The 22,925-nt window shown below is 32.6% G+C and overlaps 1 protein-coding gene and 1 long non-coding RNA gene across 2 annotated transcripts; one reads left to right on the top strand and one right to left on the bottom strand.

Annotated features, from left to right (window-relative positions):
- Nucleotides 1-702: 702 nt before the first annotated feature.
- Nucleotides 703-12,315, bottom strand: LOC132726116 (sulfotransferase 1B1-like). The gene is made up of 7 exons (XM_060711387.1): nt 12,280-12,315; nt 10,560-10,858; nt 9,852-10,050; nt 9,132-9,458; nt 7,650-7,753; nt 2,318-2,495; nt 703-1,229 (listed from the first exon to the last, which is right to left on the bottom strand). Exons 4-7 carry the CDS (start codon nt 9,346-9,348, stop codon nt 1,117-1,119), a joined length of 612 nt encoding a protein of 203 aa, XP_060567370.1. The 5' UTR covers nt 9,349-9,458; nt 9,852-10,050; nt 10,560-10,858; nt 12,280-12,315; the 3' UTR covers nt 703-1,116.
- A 4,283-nt stretch (nt 12,316-16,598) lies between these two features.
- On the top strand, nt 16,599-21,567 carry LOC132726118 (uncharacterized). Its single transcript, XR_009625146.1, has 4 exons — nt 16,599-16,790; nt 18,979-19,676; nt 20,047-20,226; nt 20,360-21,567. It is a non-coding gene; the product is annotated as an uncharacterized LOC132726118 (long non-coding RNA).
- The last annotated feature ends 1,358 nt before the right edge of the window (nt 21,568-22,925 follow it).

Genomic DNA, 22,925 nt, shown 5'->3' with positions numbered 1-22,925 from the left:
GGGGTAACGCCTTGACTGGGCGCCCGAAACTGAAAAAAAGGTGAAAAAAATAAAACAAATTGAAAATTTGCGTCACTCAAAACCAAAGGACTATTGTAAGTTTTTTTTTCGTAGAAAAATGAGAGGGTGTCATCTTTGATAATGTATTTGACATCCACAGATTTCGGTAAAATTCTGACTGAACAAGTGTCTGACAATCATAATCAATTGAAAAAAAATGTTCACTGGTGTTAAATTATAACCAAATCCGAATAAATGTCAACACGAAGACATTTTTGTACTTTCGGTTTCTTCAGATAAATACATAAAGAATGTACTATTTACTGTAATATCTGTAAATTAAATTAATTTAGGCGGACTTTTACCAAATATATTGGTAAAAATATAGTCTTCAACTACTAGCCTTAAATAACAATATTTTGTTTATAAGCATAAGTTAATCAGAAAAAACGTATCCGTTCTGTGTATTCTTGCTATTGTGTTCGAGGTTCTTATATGAAAGGACAGGGCCGAGAAAGTGCGATTTGTGTAAATGTGATTATAAGCAACTTCTAATTCCGATCACTGAGATAAATTGAAAGCTATAACAATTCGTCTTACATATATTTTGACCTTGAACAAATTAACGTATCTGATAGCATAATTGTTACTCTGAATTGAAATACAAATAATGAGTTCACATATATATATATAATACGATGTACTGATGTATATATTTTATTTTACGAAATAAGTTAATACAGCAACGATCGCACACATAATTCATAGGTACATTTTGATTAATTGCTTATTAAAATCATTACCCCCATAGCATACTTTATAACTATGTTCTGCATACCAAGTAGCCTTTACAATTTGTAAAAACAGTGAGTAAGTTTAATTAATTGACATAAACGTTATAATATTTGTCGGTAACATAAATGGAATGCCTGTAACATTGTCAGTATCCTTGATTCTAAGGCAAGTGACTGTGTCCACAGAAAAGGTCTAACTATTCGTAGATGTGACACAGCGAGGTGTAAAAGAAAACAATGAACAACTTCCGACACAGCCAATGATACCGAGATATGGGAATTTTGATTCACTGGAACAAAGGCAAATAATACTAAAATCATTTCAATTCCAAGCTCTATAGTTGAATATACTGCCTTTCATTTTTTCATCTGCAATTGCCTCAAACTCCTCGTTTTGTGAAACTGTAAAATGATTCTTCCAGTCACCAATGATACCTGACAAAATCAAAATTGAATTGTATTTCGCTTAAAGTACAACACGTTGATATTTGGGCATCTCTCTTAATGGTAAGAAATGTTTCAAATAATGCAATGTATATTTTCTACTGCAAAGCAGCATGCCACCAGATTCATGCATATTTTAATGAACATTTTGAAAATACATGTAAATTAATTTTAAAATATAGTCGGTAAACAGAAAAAGTAATAAACACATTGCAAACGGCAATTTACAATCCACGTTAATTACGAAAGAGGTTAAAAATATGCAAAAAAGCACTTACTGCGTTAGAGATATGTTAAATATATTTTTAAAAAATCATTCATTATTCACATATATCATAAAAAATATCATTCGAATATTTCAATCTTAAAATCTAAATACATTTTTCTACAATTTAGATTTTTTATAAATATTTTTGGCTCATCTAGGCATGTAACTCATTACAATCATGTCATTACTTAATATAATAATTCCACCTCTATACCATCTGACACAACTAAAATAAATTAAATTAAAGTATCAGAGACCTATCTATTGGACAAAACACATTTAGTTTATGTTATCTAATAATCTAAATTGCTACATTGAGTGACTGTTTACATTGCCCGTATTATTTGGGGCCTGGCACAAGTTGAATGAAAATTTCCAGTAAACAACGCATGGATACTATCAATAAGATTTCATTTACTTAAATACCCTTTACTACGAAAGCCTTATAGTATCAAATTAAACCAAATAAATATTAGTAAGGCGTTATAACGCGAATCAAATGGCGAGATAACACGAATAAGATTCTCGTTATAACGCCTTTACATTTTTAAATTTTATTTTGTTTGATACTTTTGACTTTCGTACTGCTCAATGATTGTGTGATAAACATATTCTGTATATCAATTCTCGGAATACTGTATCTTCAAATCATATGAAATAGACTTCACATACAATTTCAAAATTTATCAACACATTTTTGTATGATCAGACACTGTCAATGATTCATCATTATTTATGAACATCATACATTGCATCTTGGGACAGTTAAAAAAAACTAATTAAGTGTTATAGAAATCGTTTAGGCGCGTACCTTTCCTATAAAGCGCCGACTTCCCATTGTTATCTATGAGTTGTGTTTTCAGCTTTCCACTGTCTACGTCATTCCTCAAATTATCGATAGAACATCTATTTATAACTTCTTGTAAACGCTCATCAGAGTGATTTAAACCAAGATAATTTTGTATGCGGCGTACCTCGTTTAAAGTGTTCTGTGGTAAAAAGGAAACTGATTCAACCTCGCTAATCATATATTATATACAGCAAACATATGTGTTTTATAAATCAAACAAATGATGTAAACCAAGAAAATTATGTATACGGTGACATTTGTGTTAAGTGAACTGTGTTCAACCAAGATAATTGTTCATGTATAACTACCGCTAGCATTTGATAAATTGTTCTATATAGTAAATATGTATATCAAGTATAACAAAAAGAACGTGATTCAACCAATGATAATTATTTCGACGCCAGATGGTGAGCGATGTCAATAACTCATCTGAAAGGCACAATATGCTTTAGAACTGCTTATACTTTTATTTCTCAAACGCTTTTTTATTTTTGGAATACTTTAAAGGTTTCAAAAATGTTTTTCATTGGCAAGTTATCTAAACCATCGTCTTCTTTTGTTGCTTTTTGGCAATTAGTACATAGTGATAGTGATTTAATAATTTGTATTGAAGTCAAAATATTAACTTTGTTTACAGTTTGCTAGTTTAAATGACAAATAATTTGACAATTAGCGCTAATTTCTTCAGCTAGGATTCATCTTACATTCTCTAAACTAAATCATTATTTAACGTTAGTATTGTTATTCTAAAGAAGATGAAATTCGTTACATGGGCATAATGCGCCTTTTCGCTCTCTGTGGTCTGGTATGCTTAAAAAACAAGAACTATTTTTTATGTTTCATCTCAGGTGCACATTTGTGCCTGAAATAATGCATAGAAGGACACCTGAGATAATTTTTCAACAGTAAAGCTGGAACGTCGCAATAGGACCTATACTGTGTTGGTGTGACGTAAAACCCAAATTAATCAAACAAATAAATATTTTTCAAACAATTAAGAAATTTTCAGATATGACGATACTCAAATCCCGACCGGAACTTCCTTTTCATGTTTTCTGACACAATTCTTTCATGTGAGGAAGGTATCCAGATAGCTTACGTTAAGTCGATGGATCTACTCAGGTGCTAGTTCATGCCTGAAATAATGCACGTAAGGGCAACCGAGGTCGTCTTCCACCACTAAAGCTGGAGTGGACTTATACTGTGTGTTGTGACATAAAACCCAATCAATCAATCTAACAAACAAACATGATTCAAACAATTAAGAAATTTACAGATACACACGAAACTCGAACGTATATCCTATACAAATATTAACAAGAGGGCCATGATAGCCCTGAAATCGCTCACCTGTATATAGGCCCTTGGGGCTGTGCTAATTTTAACCCAGGGGCTATTTTTTTTAACCATCTTGGTAGAAACCCATTAGAAGATGTTTAATGATAAATATCTTAGCTCTAGCTCTTGGGTTTTTAAAAGAAGATTGTTTTCTAGTTTTTACTATAGACATATAATGAAAATCAGAACGCCGTGGCGGGGCCAATTTAACCTTGGGTCTTTTATTTGAACAAATTTGGTAGACACTAACTAGAAAATGTTACAAGAATATTTTAAGTTTTTACTATAGACATATAAGGAGAATCAGTACCCCCGGGGCGGGTCAATTTTGATCCCAGGGCTTTTATTTCAACAAACTCGGTAGACACTCACCAAAAGATGTTTCATGCTTAATATCTTAGCTCTAACTCTTTGTGTTATTAAATAGAAGATTTTTTAAGTTTTACTATATACATATAAGGAAATTCAATGACCCCCCGGGGTGCGACTAATTTTGACCTTAGGGCTTTTATTCGAAGAAACTTGATAGGCATTCACTAGAAGATGTTTCATGCCAATTATTTAAGCTCTAGCTCTTTCGGTTTTTTAAAAGAAGATTTTTTAAGTTTTTACTATATACATATAAGAAAAATCAGGGCCAGTTGGAGCAGGGCCAATTTTAACCCAGGGCTTTTATTTGAACAAACTTGGTAAACACTCATCAGACAATATTTCATGCCAAATATATAAGCTCTAGATCTTTTGATTTTTTTAAAAGAAGATATTTTAAGTTTTTTCTTTTAGTTGCCATGGCAACCAGAGTTCTGCATGGAATTAAATTCTTTGAACAATTTTTAAAGGTGACTGCCAAATGACCATTCCTGTGAAGTTTGAATGAAATTGGCTTAGCGGTTTATTAGGAGATGTCGTTTAAAGTAAAAGTTTACTGACGACGGACAGACGGACGCCAGACAGAAAGTGATCACAAAAGCTCACCATGTCACTTTGTGACAGGTGAGCTAAAAAGTTCACTGTTTTTCTATAAATATATGGGTAATATGAATTTTACGATTATGATTCTGCAAAAGGCGAACATTGTTGACAGTAATTTGTAATGTAAATATAGTAAATAACATGTGAATAATTCAAACAGAAATCATTACGCTGACTGCAAACGTAAAAAGGTTACTGCAAATAAGCATTTGAAAATGGTATATATATATAATGCAGTCATGCATTTACACACTACACATATTTACAACAAGATTGCATTTGAGAAAAATGCTATGCCACCGCATTAATACAACACTAAATAGTAGTGTGCATTAATACAACACTAAATAGTAGTGTAGGAACAGATATTTTTGTTTCTATACAATTGAAGATTGTCATAATGCATAGATCCCTGACCTATCTAATTCTTATCAACAGATTAGTGGTTGAATCTATTGTTAATCCAACAAAAGATCAGAGTAGGAATATATCAATGCACTTGAGTCTTGTTAATTTGGTGGTGAAGGTCATATTTCTCACAGCCTAAATTTCATGACTATATCAAAGGACAACACAGTAAGACACTTTGTTAAAATCTAAGTCAGCTAATATCAAAGTTCACTTTACATCTTAATCTGTGCACATGGTTCAAATTTCATAGCTGTACATCAAAGGACAAGAAAGTAAGTCACATCATCAAAATCTAGATAACCTGATATCAAAGTTCAATTTTACAACTTAAACTGTGCACATGGTCAAAATTTCATTGCTGTACATCAAAGGATAAGAAAGTAGGTCACTTTCCCCTTGGGCAAGGCAAAATTTTGACCCAAGGGTTTTATTCAAACAATCTTGATACAGGTCCACCAAACAACATTTCAAGTCAAATATCTAAGCTGTAGCTTTCTCCCATTCAGAAAACATTTGTTTTATTTTCTGTTTTTACTATGTGTTCATAATGAGAATCACTGCCCCTGGGCAGGGCCAATTTTGACACCAAGGGAAAAATTTGAACAACTTTGGTAGAGGACCTATACATGATATTATATAGCAAACATCAAAGCTCTATGCCTTGTACCTTCAAACAAAAATACTTTTTTTTTTACTATATGTACTTAATGAAAATCAATGACCCCCGGGTCGGAACCAATTTTGACCCAAGGGCTATAATTTGAACAATCTTGGTAGAAGTTCACTTCGCAAAGTCTCATGCCATATATTTAACCTCTAGCCTTTGTCAATTCAGAGAAGAAATTTTTCAAGTTTAAACTTTATTTTTTTGTTTGTTTTGGGTTTTACGTCACATCAACACAGTATAGGTCATATCGCGACGTTCCAGCTTTACTGGTGGAGGAAGACCTCAGGTGCCCTTCCATGCATTATTTCAGGCACGAACGGGCACCTGAGTAGAACCACAGACGTTCCGTAAGCTAGCTGGATAGCTTCCTCACATGAAAGAAACCAAAGTCCCTGTAGGGATTCGAACCCACAGCGGTGAGGGGCAAGTGGTTTGAAGTCAACGACCTTAACCACTCGGCCACGGACGACCCAACATTTTAACTTTATACATATAAGGAAAACTATCGCCTCTGAGGCAGGGCAATTTTAACTCTAGGGGCATACTTAAAACAACTTTAGTAGAGGACCCATGATATTACATACCCAATATAAAATCTCTTAAGCCTTAAAGTACCTTCAGACAAGACGTTTTTTTTACTATATGTACATAGTGAAAATCAATGACCCCTAGGGGTGGAGCCAATTTTGACCCCAGGGCTATAATTTGTACAATCTTGCTAGAGGTTCACTACACAATGTTTCATGCAAAATATCTTAACTCCAGCCTTAATAAATTTAGAGAAGATGATTTTTAAATTTTACTATATACATATAAGGAAAACCTATGGCCCCCGGGGCGGGGCTAATTTTGACACTAGAGGCAAAATCTGAACAACTTTGGTAGAGTACCTATAGATGATATCATTAACAAATATTAAAGGTCTAAGCCTTGTACCTTCAGACAATAAGATTTTTTACTATATGTATATATTGAAAATCATTGACCCCCGGAATGAGGCCGATTTTGACCCCAGGGCTATAATTTGAACAATCTTGCTAGAGGTTCACTACACAATGTTTCATGCAAAATATCTAACCTCTAGCATTTGTCAATTGTTTTTACTATAAGTTTTACTTTATACATCTAAGGAAAACCAATGACCCCCGGGGCGGGCCGATTTTGACCCCAGGGCTATAATTTAAACAATCTGGGTAGAAGTCTACCAGACAATGCCTTATGCAAAATATCTAACCTCTAGGCCTTTGGGTCTTTACAAGAAGGTATTTTAAGTTTTTACTATATGTACATATAGTGAAAACCAATGACCCCCGGGGCGGGGCTGATTTTGACCCCAGGGCTATCATTTGAACAATCTTGGTAAGGGTCTACCAGACAATGCCTTATGCAAAATATCAAAGCTCTAGGCCTTTTGGGTCTTTACAAGAGGGTATTTTACGTTTTTACTATATGTCATATAGTGAAAATCAATGACCCCCAGGGCGGGGCCGATTTTGACCCCAGGGCTATAATTTGAACAATCTTGGTAGATGTCTACCAGACAATGCTTTGTGCAAAATATCTAAGCTCTAGGCCTTTTGGGTCTTTACAAGAAGATTTTTTAAATTTATTCTTATAATTCCTTTTGGTTGCCATGGCAACCAGATTTCTGCATGGAATGAAATTCTTTGAACAACTTTGGAAGCCCTTCACACAAGGATCAATCCTGCCAAGTTTGGTTGAAATTGGACCAGTGGTTTTTCACAAGAAGATTTTTGAAGTTCACTATATAATCTATATAACACACACACACACAAACAAACAAACAAACACACACACACACGCACACACACACAGGTGAATCGCTATATGCCACCGCATCGCAGATGCTGCGGTGGCATAAAAAGGGTTCGGGTAAATGTTCACCTTTTTTAGGTTTTCATACTGTACAACAAGAACATCCATCATTGGATTAGTTTTGAGTTCCTCTTGCCACTTATTGTAGTAATCAAAGAACGAGCCAAATAAGACTGAAATGAAATTGTTATAATCAAATTTACATGTTCATATTTTGATCACAGTCAAAGGGCAAACTGAAATTAAACAATTAAAGTAGAATTTCTAGTTTTCATACCTAAAAATAGCATAAGACCCTTATAATTATAATGATTAAACAAAGTTAATCAAATTAAGATGCACACAATTATTTAATACAGATGCATTAAAAATATCCACCCGAAAAATCAAGACACAGTCGTTCGGATGCGCATCATTATATCACTCGGCTATGCCCTCGTGATATAATTCGTCACCCTCGAACTCCAAACAGTGATGTTATTGAGGAATAATATTTCCTTTCAATGTAAATGTATGTATATATCAGAAACCGTCCGTGAAACTTTCATTTTTGTTTTCATGTGACTTACTATCCAGAAATTGCTCTTTTTACTTACTACACATCTGCAAAGAACTTTAATACTCTACGGATGATCTTTCAGCAAGATTTTTTTTGGACTTCTTTCATAACAAATGTCAATATTAAGCTTGGTTTTGTGTTTTAGTGAAGAAAGAAAGCTTACTTTCAATCATTTTGGTACATAATTATACCGTCTCGTGTGACTTACTAAAGCTACATTTGCAATGTTCACACAATTCAAACAATGTTCTCAAAAACCATAAAACGTAGGACAATGCAATTGGTATTTATATTTAAAGAAAGTATAACCGTGCATATGATAGGCTAGGTCTAGTTTGATTTAGGAAACTTTTCTCATCTAAATGTATAAAAATAATGAAATTACCGAGGCTCAGAAGTCGCCATTACTTGTTTGTATCACTATACAAAGTTACTCGATTCTCCCCCCCCCCTCCCCTCTTGGTAGAAGTAATTTTTCTGACGTCATTTTTTAATTGACATCATATCTGATGTCATCTGACGTGTACGCATTACTTTTTACGCTGTGTATATATTGTGTAATAATGTGCTTTTAAAATTACCCTATCTGTTTGATCGAAGAATAGTGTGTTCAAGCATTTTAGAATGCATAAAAACACACATTTTCAGACCTTCTATGTTCAATAGGGAAACATGCAGGTCGTAATATGTTCAACTCATTCTATTCAGTAGTTTTGGTTATATAAACTTGCACACAAAAGGTTAACCATAGTGTGACGAGACTTCGGCGCCAGTGTTAATGGTTCTCCCAATTCTTCGAACAGTCCAGCTAAAATGATTGTTCTGAAGAAATGAGAGTTAAGAAATGATCTGAAAATTTGCAAACAAGCTCTTGGCTCAGTCGGACATCAAAAGTGAATAATTCTAAAAAAAACAGTTTAGAGGAATCCTTTAAAGTCTAACTTTTTACCAAAATATTTACGTTCAATATTAAATATTGTAAAGAAGCATACTTTTCCCTTCCAGCCAGTATCTTAGAAACTGGTTCCATGATATATCAAAATCACCAACAATTTTCTGTTTCCGCATCATGTAGTACATTGAGACTGCGGAATCTTTAGGATTTCTGAAGACAAGAATAGTTTTCCCGCCATTAGCAATATGGTCTGTTGGTAGATATTTTGGTGGTAAATGGGAAGATATCAGTCTTCCATCGTCTACTTTGTCCATGTACTATTTGTCAAATAGATCTATTAGCCAACCTGAAAGTGATACCTTTTCTTCTAAGGGACCGTCAGGCTGGCGAAGGAAGTGTACAAGATTGGCTGCCCAGTGATTTCCTAGAAAGATTTTGTATTAAACAGTTTTTAAAGTGTTTCAGTCTAAAATGATTGCTAACGAAATATTAAAACATTTTTTTAATGTATGTTTTTCGTTCTTATTTTTATCAATGGAAAATTAATTTGAAATAAAGTTCACTAAAATAACATTAGTTCCAAAGTCGCAAAGATTTCTGTACACAAATATAACCTGATTTACCATATGTTAATTAGGCGAGTTTAATCTAAATAAATCACTAAGTGTCAAAACATCTTAAAGTTAACGAACTTTCAGAATGGGATGTGAAATAAGAGTTTGCCATCTATAATTGTCAGATATGAAGTTTAAAAGAATCATTTTTATTATAATATTTTACATCAAATCTGAATGACATCCCTTGTTCAAAAACTTGCCTGTTTTCGGATGACTACATATCAATACATCACCACTTTTGTACTTGAGATTCTTCACAATGGAGAGTCTATTTAGTACAGCTTCTTCACCATCGAGAAATGGCATAGGGAAAATAATACCATCAAGTTCAATCACTTTTATTTTCCCACCATCTTCGCCCTCAAGATACATTTGCTTACTTGTTTCTGTTTTATCACGCTAGGAAAGAAAAAGCATGATACAGATGAACATACTATAGAACATAATAAGATAAATGTAAATATACGACAGCTAGACTTTTTAGTCTTTAACAAGGTATAAGCAAATAATTGTGATATTAACTAAGTTATAATATGCTACGATAGAGTGGATATACTGTGGATGGAGTATGGTTAAACTTTTCAGCTATAGAAATTCGACTATGGGTGTTGAGTTATAGTTGAGTTTAATTACAAAAATCCCTAATATATATAATAAGATATTGTAAATAAATATTTTTTTTAATATATATAGCTTTTTACCATGGACAGTTAAAATGATAATATGTGTATAGATTTCACTTGAAACATCAAACATTGGGAGAATTAAATAAAATTCCGTTGTCCTTTAAATTTATCAAAATCTAAGAGCTCGGTCAATATTGACACAACAAAAAAACATGTACACAATCAAAGGCTTATTTATGATAACTTATCACATTCATATATCTGGAAAACAAAATGACTTACCTCAGTGGTAGCCGTCATAATTTAGTATAATTAAAGGTTGTTTATGTCGTTATCTAATTTGACCTAGATAGGATGAATATTTACTTCATGTACTAAGTGCACTCATTCCAATTCATGGTGTGCACGTTTTACCCCATTCAGCACTCTTAACTAACATATAAGGCTTGTCTGAGCTTCATTTTAAATTGGACCGATGTCTTTTCAGGTTAAAATATACGTGCGTGTTCTTCTCTGTCTTGTAAGCCACTCACTGGAACTACTTCTCACGACAGGTAATTATATAAAACTGATGACTGAAACTAAATAAAGTAAAATTAATTTGATTCATGAACTGATAAACATTTAAACAGTGATTGCGTTTTGACTTCTTGATATCGTTCACATCATCAGAACACTGTTATGTGTGTGTATGTGTGTGTGAAGGTTTTTTTTTGCGTCTACGCAAAAATCATTGTCATTAAATACGCAAAACTTCAACAGAAAATAAATATAAAATTATATGACTATTGGATTTATATTATTTCAAACGTTTTTAAAAATTCCACGTCAGATCCGAAAGGATACAAAACAGAAGTTTTTTCTTTTAAAATAACGAGTCATATTCAGGATATTCTGTCCTCCACCGATATGACTTTTTTAGAACGTAAAACGAATATAACATTATAACATTTTTATTTATGGACCAAAATTTACGATTTTTCATGTACATGTAATTACATTTTATTATTATAAAATATCGTATCTAGAAAAAAACAACAGAAACTCTCTAAAATATAAATCATATTCGGCATCTTCCGTAAGTTCTATCCGTGAGACACGGATATGACTTTTATAGAAAACGCAACGAAAATAACTTATAACTTTTTTATTAATGGACCAAAATTTACTATTTGTTTATGTTATTACATGTTCTTATTATAAAATATCGTATTAAGAAGGGAAAAAAATCAGAAAATTAATAAAATATAAGCCATATTCGGTATCTTCCGTCCTTCACGTATATGCCTTTTATAGAAAACGCAACGAATATAACTTACACTTTTTTATTTATGGACCAAATTTAACGATTTTTTGCATATTATTTCATTTTATTGTAATTAAATATCACATCAAGACAAAAAAAAAGACAGAAATAACAAAAAACAAACAAACAAAAAAAGTCATATTCGGTAACGGATATGATTTTTATATAAAAAAAACGCAACAAATATAACTTAAAACTTTATTTATTGACCAAATTAAACGATTTTTGTTGCATGTAATTTCATTTTATTATTATAAAACATCGTATCAAGAAAAGTAAATAAAAGAAATAATCAATTTATAAAATATAAGTCATATTCGGTATCTTCTATCTGCTACGGATATGACTTTTACATCTAACGTAATTCGAATAAAACTTAATTTTTTTATTTATGGACCAAATTTAACGATATTTTATATGTAAAATCATTGTATTATTATAATTTTTATAATACATCGTATCAAGAAAAAAATAATAAAAAATAATTACTTTATGAAATATAGGTCATATCCGTTATTTAAAGTCATATCCGCAGATAAGAGTCATATCCGGCATTAAGTCATATACTGTATACGCGAAAACACATTACAAAAAATCTTTACCGAAAAAGAAAACACTGACTTCTCGTTTGAAAATTACATGCTTTTAAAGGACACACACTATATAATTCTGTATCATACAAAAACAGATGCAAACCTTTTTGGCCTTGTTAACCTTCACGTACGCAACAAAGGTAGCACACCACAGTAATGTAAGCCACAGCTTCGAATGGCCAGGGAGGATTTCTTGGATATAGTGAATATTCTGGATTTAAATGACTGGTTGTCTTTAAAATGCATTTTCAGCATAAAATTTGTTTTTGTGACATCTAATATGATCACTGGCAAATTCGAAAACATGGCCAGAAATCACATGCTGTTGATTATGAATGTCAAGGCAGCCATTTTTTGTAAACATTGCTTTTATACAGCATGCACGGTAAAAAGAAGTCATTTTACAGGGGGGTACAAACTTTTAGCAGTAGCAAAAAATCTACAAGGTTGAGGACTAGTTTCTTTGTGATATTTTGCATGTATAGGGAGTTGCTAAAGCAGAGACGGTGTTCCTTTAGCCTGTATATTTGCAGATATTTTTTGCCAGAGGGTCGAAATGTGTTGTTTTGGGTCTCGGGCCACTGTAGATTTTGGGCTTCAACGGAATGAATTGCAATTTTTTTGACTGCCTGCCTATTGCAGATGGGATAATTTCTTTGTAGATTTGCAATCTTATGTCATATATGTTCTCAACAAAATGTGTTTTCTTTTTCCAGGTTGTGTAGTTTGGTATCAGAATTATTAGACGTATTGCTTGCAGGACATTGACGGCAGGAACTTGAAATTAACTGTGGAGTGCTACCAAAACTGAATCTTAAATGGCATGACAAAAGGCGTCTTAACAGGAAAGGGCAATAACTTATACAGATTTACAGTTATATAGCTCCCCTTATTAACAATATCAAGCTCATTATTTTCATTGTCAAGTTGAAGCAAATTGAATATTTATTTCAAAAAGTTGAATGTTATATTGGTGATTAACAAACAGTTGGTATTGAAAAATGTCCAGGGGTAAAATATAAATCTGCCTTAAAAATAAAAAGACTGCCCCATTCTTTCCTTAAATTGAGCGTTACAGGTAAAGTCCTTAATAATTCCTTTGGTCACGTGAATTTCTTATTGCTCACGCGATGTATATTGTAAATTAAAAAATTATGACAGAAAATTTAAAAAAAAAATGACTTATTTTAAAATTTCATCTGTCCACTGATGATAAACCCTTAAATGGGAAAATGTCACTTATAGTAAAAAATATATAAGAATTTTGTTACTGCACATACACAAGTGTACTATTAATTCTTATAAATGTTGCAAACAAAAGTATTTGTGAATTTTAATATATCATTGGACAAGTTTCTAAATTATTGGCTTGAAGGGAAAAGTATGTCATTTGTCAATATGTCGTATTTAATAAAAGAAGTACATTTATACGTATAACAAATAGTTATTCTATATAGTTTATAAAGTTTATAGAGATTATAACAATTGCATTGCAAATACAAAAAGGCGTGTAATTTATGTAAACAAAATTTTAAAATCATTCTTTGTCATTATTTATGTTTTTCACATTTTACGAACAATTGTGCAATATTTTTTGGTTATGTAGTTTTTTTAGTCTTATTTGGATCCGTTACTCTTTGCTACCTAGCGAAGGGTAGCGAAGGGTAGAGGAGCGACAGTAAAGATATGATTTAAAATGAGATTGACATTAAATTGCATTTACTTAAAGTAGATGTTACAGTGTTTCCGTTTCTACACAATGTATGCAAGTATAAAAGTGCATCATTCCTTTATAGGGCAAATTGTGCAACACCACGTTTTATTAACTTATTGTTATTAGTCTTTATTTATTCAGAATCTTAAGTATAAAATTTCTTAATAAGTGGAATGTTGAGATTGCGTGTACATTATTGTAACAACATTCTGACTTGATCATTTCTTGAGCGGAAAGTCTAATTCTGCAGAGCTAAAAAATTCTATTAGGAGCAAATATAAACTGTATTGTTAAATTACCAATGTTTCTTTTGATGACAGTGCATTTGTATAAAAAGCCTTACAAATTTTCAACCGTCTAAAATTTGCATCTAATTCTCAATTTACGGAATTGAAAACAAAACAGGCAACATATATTAGAATTGTTCAGTCTTGATTTAGAAAATCGAAAAAAAAACCGGGAAAATTAATGAATGAATATGCTCTTACAACCTTTACATCCATTATAAGCGCTGACAATTTCACATTTTAGAGACCTGTTTACTTAAATGACAGCCCTTGACAAAAACAAAGCTAAAAAGATAAAATATATCACAACAAAAACGTGAACAAACCAGCATTTAATATGGTATGGTGCTTTAGTACGTCTACACTTGTTTGAGCAGTCATTTTTAGTAAACTGACGAAACACATTCTGTGTGTGACATTATTATATCGACATTTCAATAGTTTATGTTATATCAAGAAGTGTTTTACAGTTGATAGATAAGGTTAAAATGTAGGACAGAAAATCTCGCTGCTACATAAACAAGTGAATTTCAAGGCTTTATCACACACACACATGAAATAGCAGAGTAAAGTCGGAATAATTACATATACACTTCATGGAAGTAGCGGAAAAGGTGGGACTTTCATTTGATTATCTTTATCATTTATTTATTATATCTTAAAGTAAAACAGAAAAAGTAGTAGTGGTAATCATTTCTTCCCGGGCAATCTTTGTTCCGGGTCAAATTTGATTTTACAGAATTAATTAATTTTAATACAACTTTTATAATCATTTGCGCCGCTATATTTTCAAATACCTGCTATTTGTAAAACTGTATTACAAAACTTTATCTTAAAACGTATTTCGTGCAAAGTGGAAATATATTGAATTTTCAAATGAACACATTTGAAACCGCTATGCTTATTTGTTTTTTTTTTACTTTATGGAAGCATTATGCAAACATCTAGGACAACCCTTGCATTACAATATCATAAGAAAGACCTATCCTTTTACGATAGATTTTTTTTGCCTGCAGTGCAAAAAGTTTCTTCTCTTATCTATCAAACAATGGTTAAAAGGCGAGCGGATGCAGGTTTTATTTATGGTCTTTATGACGTTCGATTTCCTTTGAAATATCTTTCAAGAACATATTCTTCTTTTTTTCATAATACCAATTATTTTTCAACCTTCATAATTACATAAACTATTTAACTAGTGAGACAATCATTTAAATAATTAAAATATAACTAAAAGTGATAACTTTGTTAGCGCCTGCTTTGTTTTTTAACATTAAAAGGCTGACAATTTAGATAATAAATTCAAACGCACACACACATGACAGGGCTTATCACAAACGCAACATAGGTTATCCGCCGGTTCTGCATTACTAGTACTAAATGTTGATAATATTGATACACATGCATAACAATATTTTATTCAACTCCTTCTATATTCAATAAATTCATTATTGAACATAAACTTGCTGTTCCAATATCCTGTATAAAATATCAAATTTGCAAGCTAAAAACAATTATCAGAATTGATTAACAATGGCGACAAAGGCGCTGCTTTTTTAACATTAAAAGGCTTTAAATGCAATGCGAACAGAAAATTGTTTAAAACGATTGACATATTTAAACATTTAAGGTGACTGACCGGCCTTTGGAAGAAGAAAAACACACGCTGCAATAAAGTTACATTTCCAATTGACAATAACAATCTTACAATTTAAAAGGTAATTTGCGTTGTATAAAAAAAGAAAAAAATCATCGTATTAATTTACAAACTTCTGATGGACAAAAAAAATCAAAGTATATAACTTTCAACTAGAAAGGTCACAGTGGTTTAACATGTGTACTTTTTATCTCATATGGACGTACACGTTAGACATACGCATGGGAATATATCCTGAATATCTGAAAAAATTATTATATGAAGTTAATATACTAGACGAAAGTGCATCTCTGTAGGTCTCCCTTCTTGTGCAGTCGACGCTGCGATTTCAATATGCATCATAATTAGTTTCAGTATACACTCCTTTAGCAGTTCCGTGAATACAAACAGCGACCGATGCGCAGTGAGAAGAGTAGTGTCAATATTGCCAAACACGAGTTGATATAAAAATATGAAAATTAAGAACGAAGCTTGCATAAATAATGGAAGCAATAAAAAGAACGAGTTGTAAAATGTATTGGTTATTAACCGACATATAAAAGAACATACCTAAGCCAAATCCCCGGAATCGAGTTTTATTCAGCTGTACATGTTTTTCTGCGACGATCATTTTAAAGCGTATCTGTGATTTATCATCAGACTGATATACTAAAAATGTGCAACTTTTTTACCGTATTCTATGTTTTCAACTTTTATGTGTAAATACAGTTTTTCCTTTCTTTACCTTCATATAAAAAACAAATTAAAATACTTATTTTAGGTCAAAGATGAAGACGAGTGTACAGGTGGAGTGACAATACTGGAAGATGAATACGGGAATCAGTTTAAAACTGTAACCCTTGATGAAGTTGTCCTCCCATTTGAAATACTGAAAGTTGGAGCAGAAAAAAGACTTTCTTATGTAAAGAATTTTCATTATGAGGATGGCGATGTTCTCTTATGTAGCTATCCGAAAACAGGTATTACTAAGTTACGTGAATTTCCTGCAACTTATTTTTTTTCTTAAGTCATTGTGTACGTAGTTAAAAATTTATTTGAAAATGTATGTATCTTTTCTTACTTATTTTGTAAAAAAATGAAATGACAGGATGGCATTAAATGCTTTTTCAAGAATGTTCTCTGAATTTGCATTCATATCTTCTTTTTGTTCAACATGATCATTTGTTGTATATTTATTTATACACGTGTTTGTTATAAACAACTCAACTTTTGCTAAGCACCATAAGTTAATTTGTATATTATCACAAGTATACCTTTCGCCAGGTTGGTGCAGCGCTCACCGTTATCACCAGAGCCTGGGAGAGGTACCAGCTACATGGTACACTCGCCAGGATGCATGCTGGAGGTTCGCAAAGGGTCAAAACACCAGCTCAAGATCAGTTTTTGGTCGTTCAAGCACGGCATCCGACAGCAACTTCTCTTAGAAATGACCTTGCTTATGCTGCGGGAGTCCGTGTTCCCATGCAGACGGTACGTAGATGGCTGCATGAAGGTAATTTGCGGTCGAGAAGACCTTGCATACGTATCCTCTTGACGGGTCGACATCGCCAGACCCCTTTTGAATGCACCATGGAGTATACACGGTGGACCATGCAACTCTGGAGACACGTTCTGTTTACTGATGAGTCCAGGTTCTGCCTAGACTTCACAAATAGGCGGGCTAGAGTCTGGATAAGACGAGGTGAACGGTTTCAGGCTGCAAATATTGCCGAGCATGACCACTACGGAGGTCGGTTAATTATGGTGTGGGGAGGCATCAGCTTGGATGGACAAACCGACCTGGTTGTGCTCAATAGATGCAATTTGGCATGTTAGCGATACATAGACGAGCCAAGTGGTTTAGGTCGTTGACTTTAAACCACTTGCCCATCACAGCTGTGGGTTCGAATCCCGACAGGGACTTTGGATTCTTTAATGTGAGGAAGCTATCCAGCTAGCTTACGGAACGTCGGTGGTTCTACTCATGTTCCCGTTCGTGCCTGAAATAATGCACGGAAGAGCACCTGAGGTCTTCCTCAACCAGTAAAGCTGGAACGTCGCTAAATGATCAATACTGTGTCGGTGTGACGTAAACCCCAATCAAAACAAAAAAATACATAGACGACATCTTAGGCAACAAGGTTAGGTTAGGTGGTATACTGGGGCAGTCGGCGATCATTTCATTCGAATGGGCGATAATGCACACCCCCATAGAGCCAGGGTGGTCCAGGACTACCTAGAGAGGAGCCTATGGAGCGCATGGACTGGGCGGCTCTCTCACCTCACATAAATCCAATATAACATATGTGGAATGAGCTGCAGGTTAGAATTGCAGCTCGTCAGCTGCAACCCTTAACCAGCCAGGGACAGTGTAAAACTCATTTATAGGGTTAAACTTTTAACTGAATTAATAAAACAGTAAATCAACATTCAAAACGTTTCGCACGGCGTCAATAAAACTATCCAAAAAATAATCACACTCAAACATATTGTGCTAAGCATACGTTGAGTAGTATATTTGTATACTCACAAATGAAAAGGCATTTACCCGTTAAATGCCAACAAGGTCTTTATTTTGAACTTATCTGCAATTGTAAAAGAGCGTTTATTAAAGTCAGTAATTTTCATCCATCTTGAAATCCAAATCATTATTTGTTCCGTAATTATGTAGTCGTCTAAAAGCACTTAAAACTTACATGTTATCCAAATTTTATGCAAGGATGCATTCAGTCCCTTTAGAAAATAAGTTTACTTTTTGCATCAGATTCCTGACTTAGACTTATTTTGCAAGGTTTTAGGGATACAAACAGACGTTTTACAGTAACAACTTCGAAAATAAACTTGACTAATTTTGTGTGAACTGAGAGACATTAAAGTAAATGTTTGAACCGTCATTTAAGCCAGGGAAAAGACATTTGTCGAGTTCCGCATTACAATTATTTTATATTTGTCATTACTGATATTTGAGCTCAAACGGTGGAAGATATTTATGATGAATTGTTTAAGTCGTATCATTAAGATTGATGTTTACAAGGTAAGTGCTACATTTGTTTCTTACTGATCAAATAGATACAAGATATATTCGGTTAAAATGTCTTACATCTTGAGGGATAAAGGTTTATCTTGGCACATCAATCTGTTTATTGAAACCTATTTTCTCCGTTTAAGGTACCCACTGGACAGCAAACTTGTTACATTATTTAATGTATGATGGACCACTGGATGATCTTGTTTCACATCCGCCCTGTCTTATAGATCTCTTTGATATGGATTCGGTGCAACAGCGAGATGGCAGACGAATTGTAACATCACATTTCCCGCCCAAAAATCTACCAACCGAACATTTTGAAAAGGGCGGGAAAACAGTTCTGGTGTTCCGTAATCCCAAAGATGCAGCCGTTTCGATGTATCATCAATTAATAAGATTCAAAATGTTAAGTGAATGTAAACTATCCTGGAAAAGTTACATTGATTTCTGGGTTGATGGGAAAAGTAAACAACTTTAAATGATAATTTAACAACAAATGTAATCAATTAAGAAGAACTTTATAAAAATCTTAATCAGAAATTTATTGTCACAAGATATCAAACTTTAAGAATATTCAGTCTAAAAAGATCAAAATAAATTGTGCACAATTCAATTTAAATTAGTATACGCTGGCACGAGAGTTTAAGCACTTATTTATTTAGTTCAAAAAACCTTTCTCGATGTCTAACTTTTTTAACTGATTCAGTAATAATTATCTAAATCTGAATTTCAGTGTTGATGGGGTTTTGTTTTACTACTTCAACAAGTGGCAAAGGTTGTTAGAGGAGAAACCATGTCTTGATGTACTAATCGTCCAATATATGAATACCTGAAAATGGTTTGTTTATATAAAATAACATTTTATGTTACATTTTTAATGCAGGGAAAAGAATGACGATTCATTATTTTCAAAAATATCTTATTATTAGTGTTATGAGTTGGTATCTGCGCATTCTATATTTGCTTTCGTATTCTATCTTTATTTCTCTCTATTCTATCTGACATTTTATTAATTTTGATTTTTACGTTCACAGTTTCATATCGTTTATAACCATCTAAATGTAGGAAGTAACTCAATTTAGCATTGAGTCTATTTGCTTTTCTGAAGAAACATAAAAAATAACTTATTTTTTGTAAGAATAAATGATATGAACATGACTTCTCATTTTGCAAAGAGCACTAAATTTGTATGTGTTGTTTCAATCTAGGATAGTCTAAATCAGTTACGTCGAATTCAGACTTACCCCTTGGACTCAGCCATTCTAACGAAAGACTTCAAGCCGTTTTAGATAAATGTTCGCTAGGCAATCTCAGGGCTGATGTAGAAAATGGTAAAGTTAAAACAGTACTAATTGATGAATCAGGAAAATCAATTCTCTATAGGAAAGGTAAGTAAAACAAGACTTTCTTAAGTTTTGATATCTTTGTATGACTGTTGAAGATTTGATATTTTGAGATATTTCTTTTTTACTCAGAGGACTTCAATGCATAATATAGATATAATGTTATCATTTGTTACAGGGATAATCGGGGACTGGAAGAACCATGTTACTGTTGCACAGAATGAGAAAATAGAAGCCGTGGCTGGTGCTAAATTTAAGAACAGCATATTTCACTACAAAGCTTGGGTTTGTTTACATAAGCTTATTATACATTGATTCGGTCTATTCTATTGGAATTTTGAACAACAATGTTGAATCAAGTTACTCAAGTACTAAAAGGCAATGTACCTCTGCCTGAAACTTTATCCAATACTTTATAAACTCAAACATTGGTGTCTGACAAAACAAATTAAATTTAAAACGCAGATAACTACAGGGGATGGGGGCGGAGTAAACAAACGTTGTATATTCATAGTTTGTACATATATTCTAATACATAATCTACCAGTTACAATTTTCATTGTTTGAATACAAAAATATATACTTCATTTACACGAACAGAACAAACCATGTATGTCTGACTAGAAACCTGTCAACTTTAAATGTAAATGTACTTACACATTGATGTCTTTTGTATATCAGCACATAAAAAATGTGTACACAAACGATGATGGAGTGGAACTTTTTTGTACAAGTTTACAGTTTACTGTTTCTTTACTGAATAGTTGTTTCTTTTCAAAGTTTATCTTTTCTATTAATAACTTATTTGTCTGCTTTTGTTTCTGTTAATATGCTCAGAATATATGGATCTGTAAGTGAGTAATTTAAAAGACTCCGAAACAGATATACATTATAACAACAACAGCAGCAGCAGGAACAACAGCATCACACCGATGTCTCCTTGTGCAAGAAACGCTACACACATTGCTCAGTACTGGTTGGTTCCAGGAACAGATACGAGAGTGTATCTATAGGTTTATAAATATCTACACAATCGAACTAATATAAATTATGTATGAACAGAAAAATAACGATAGGATTCTTAAATGTATAAATATGTACTCACATGCTCTTCTATAATGTCTTTTTTGCGATCCCTTGCTGATGTGCGAGTAAGCACGTTTTTATCTGAATATACATGTAGATAAATTAAAAGCATGGACGAGAAGCATGCAGCTGATGAAAAAGACTCTGAGAAAGTTTCCACTGGGCAGTATAACTATTCGGATTCATTTTTCATTTTTTTCATTGATTTAAGTTCGAGTTTAACCAACGATAAGGAAGGCCAGTTTAACTCCTCTTTGATTGAAATGCATGGAATACAACCTTATTTATATAATGAAATTATTGTTAGGGTGCCGTAGCTTTCAAAATAAAAAAGTTATTCGTATTATGCGCCTTTATAATTAATTTAATAACACAGATAAAAAAATTATCGCAAAGGGACAAAAAGGATCACGGATTATTCACAAGTATTTTGCTGAACTGTAAGCAATAGCACAAGCTAATACGAATGAATGAGAACAAGAAACTGGATTTTTTAGATCTTTTAATGCTTTTTAACTGTTATTGTTGGTCTGTTATAGATTGCAAAATAAACGAAGAACGTCAAAAACTATAAAACATATGCCTATGAAAGTGAAATTGACGCCAAATAAGTTAAGCCGGTATATCAATGCAAGAAAGAGCTCAATGATATAAGCAGAGTATAACATATCGAAAGCAAGTAACGGAAATTGTTTGATACAAAAATTTCCCAAGCATATACATATCGATGTAAGTGTCTTCGTTTACGATTTTAATTCATTAAAATAATGAAATTCAATGGTCTGCTTTTAAGCAATTAACTCAAACCTATCAGTCGTACATCAAAAATATTTACAACGAAAATTGTTTTCGTTCTCTTCACAAATGTTCATAATTTCTAGAGAAAGTGAAGAAAGATAGATAATTTTATTGACGTAAACAGTACAGTTTTTTACAGTTTCTGAAAAAACATTAAAGTGAAGTAAATGCCTTCCATTGGCACAGTTAACAAAGCAAAGACTTCATAAATAAAGGCATTGAAAATAAATTTTGAACAATTTCTTATTGTTGCTTGATTTTCACTCTTAAAAAGCTCTGTAAATTTACACTTGGTCGTCTATAATAATAGGTCTTAATGTATTGTCTTTTAAAATGTTCGTACATCAAACATGAAACGTATGTATGCAAAATGGTATTCATCTCCAATATCTCTATTTTAACAAAAGGTTCAGAAACGCTTATTCCTTTTTAGTCTGTTTTATTGTAGAATAGCGTCCAATTTCAATAGCAACGTTATGTGAAGATAATCTTAATTTTGAAAAAGCATTTCTTAACTTTAATGGCAATAAATCTAAATATGGTTCAAACCTAAATTCTGTTTTAAATTGCTTAAAAATAAATAGTGTTACTTATTCCTGCAATCGTTGAAACCAGTTTTGCTTGAATGTATCTATAAGCCAAGCTTAAAATATTGCAAGCAGCATAAAGTAACTATGCCGGAAATACGGCGTATAGACATCGCCGTTAATCTACAAACAAATAAATGACATTCAGTTTAACTATCAAATTAACTTACAAAACAAGATAACACAAAATGTATATGAGAAAATATTGTTTTATTGATGTTTATATTGATAAATGCTCTTTATATTTCTTTGAGAGAATCATGTTTAGTGCCT

Source organism: Ruditapes philippinarum, unplaced genomic scaffold, assembly GCF_026571515.1.
Source record: "Ruditapes philippinarum isolate M1 unplaced genomic scaffold, ASM2657151v2 ctg3064_1_1_1_1, whole genome shotgun sequence".
NCBI lineage: Eukaryota > Metazoa > Mollusca > Bivalvia > Venerida > Veneridae > Ruditapes > Ruditapes philippinarum.
This window is presented reverse-complemented; position numbering and strand designations above follow the sequence as displayed.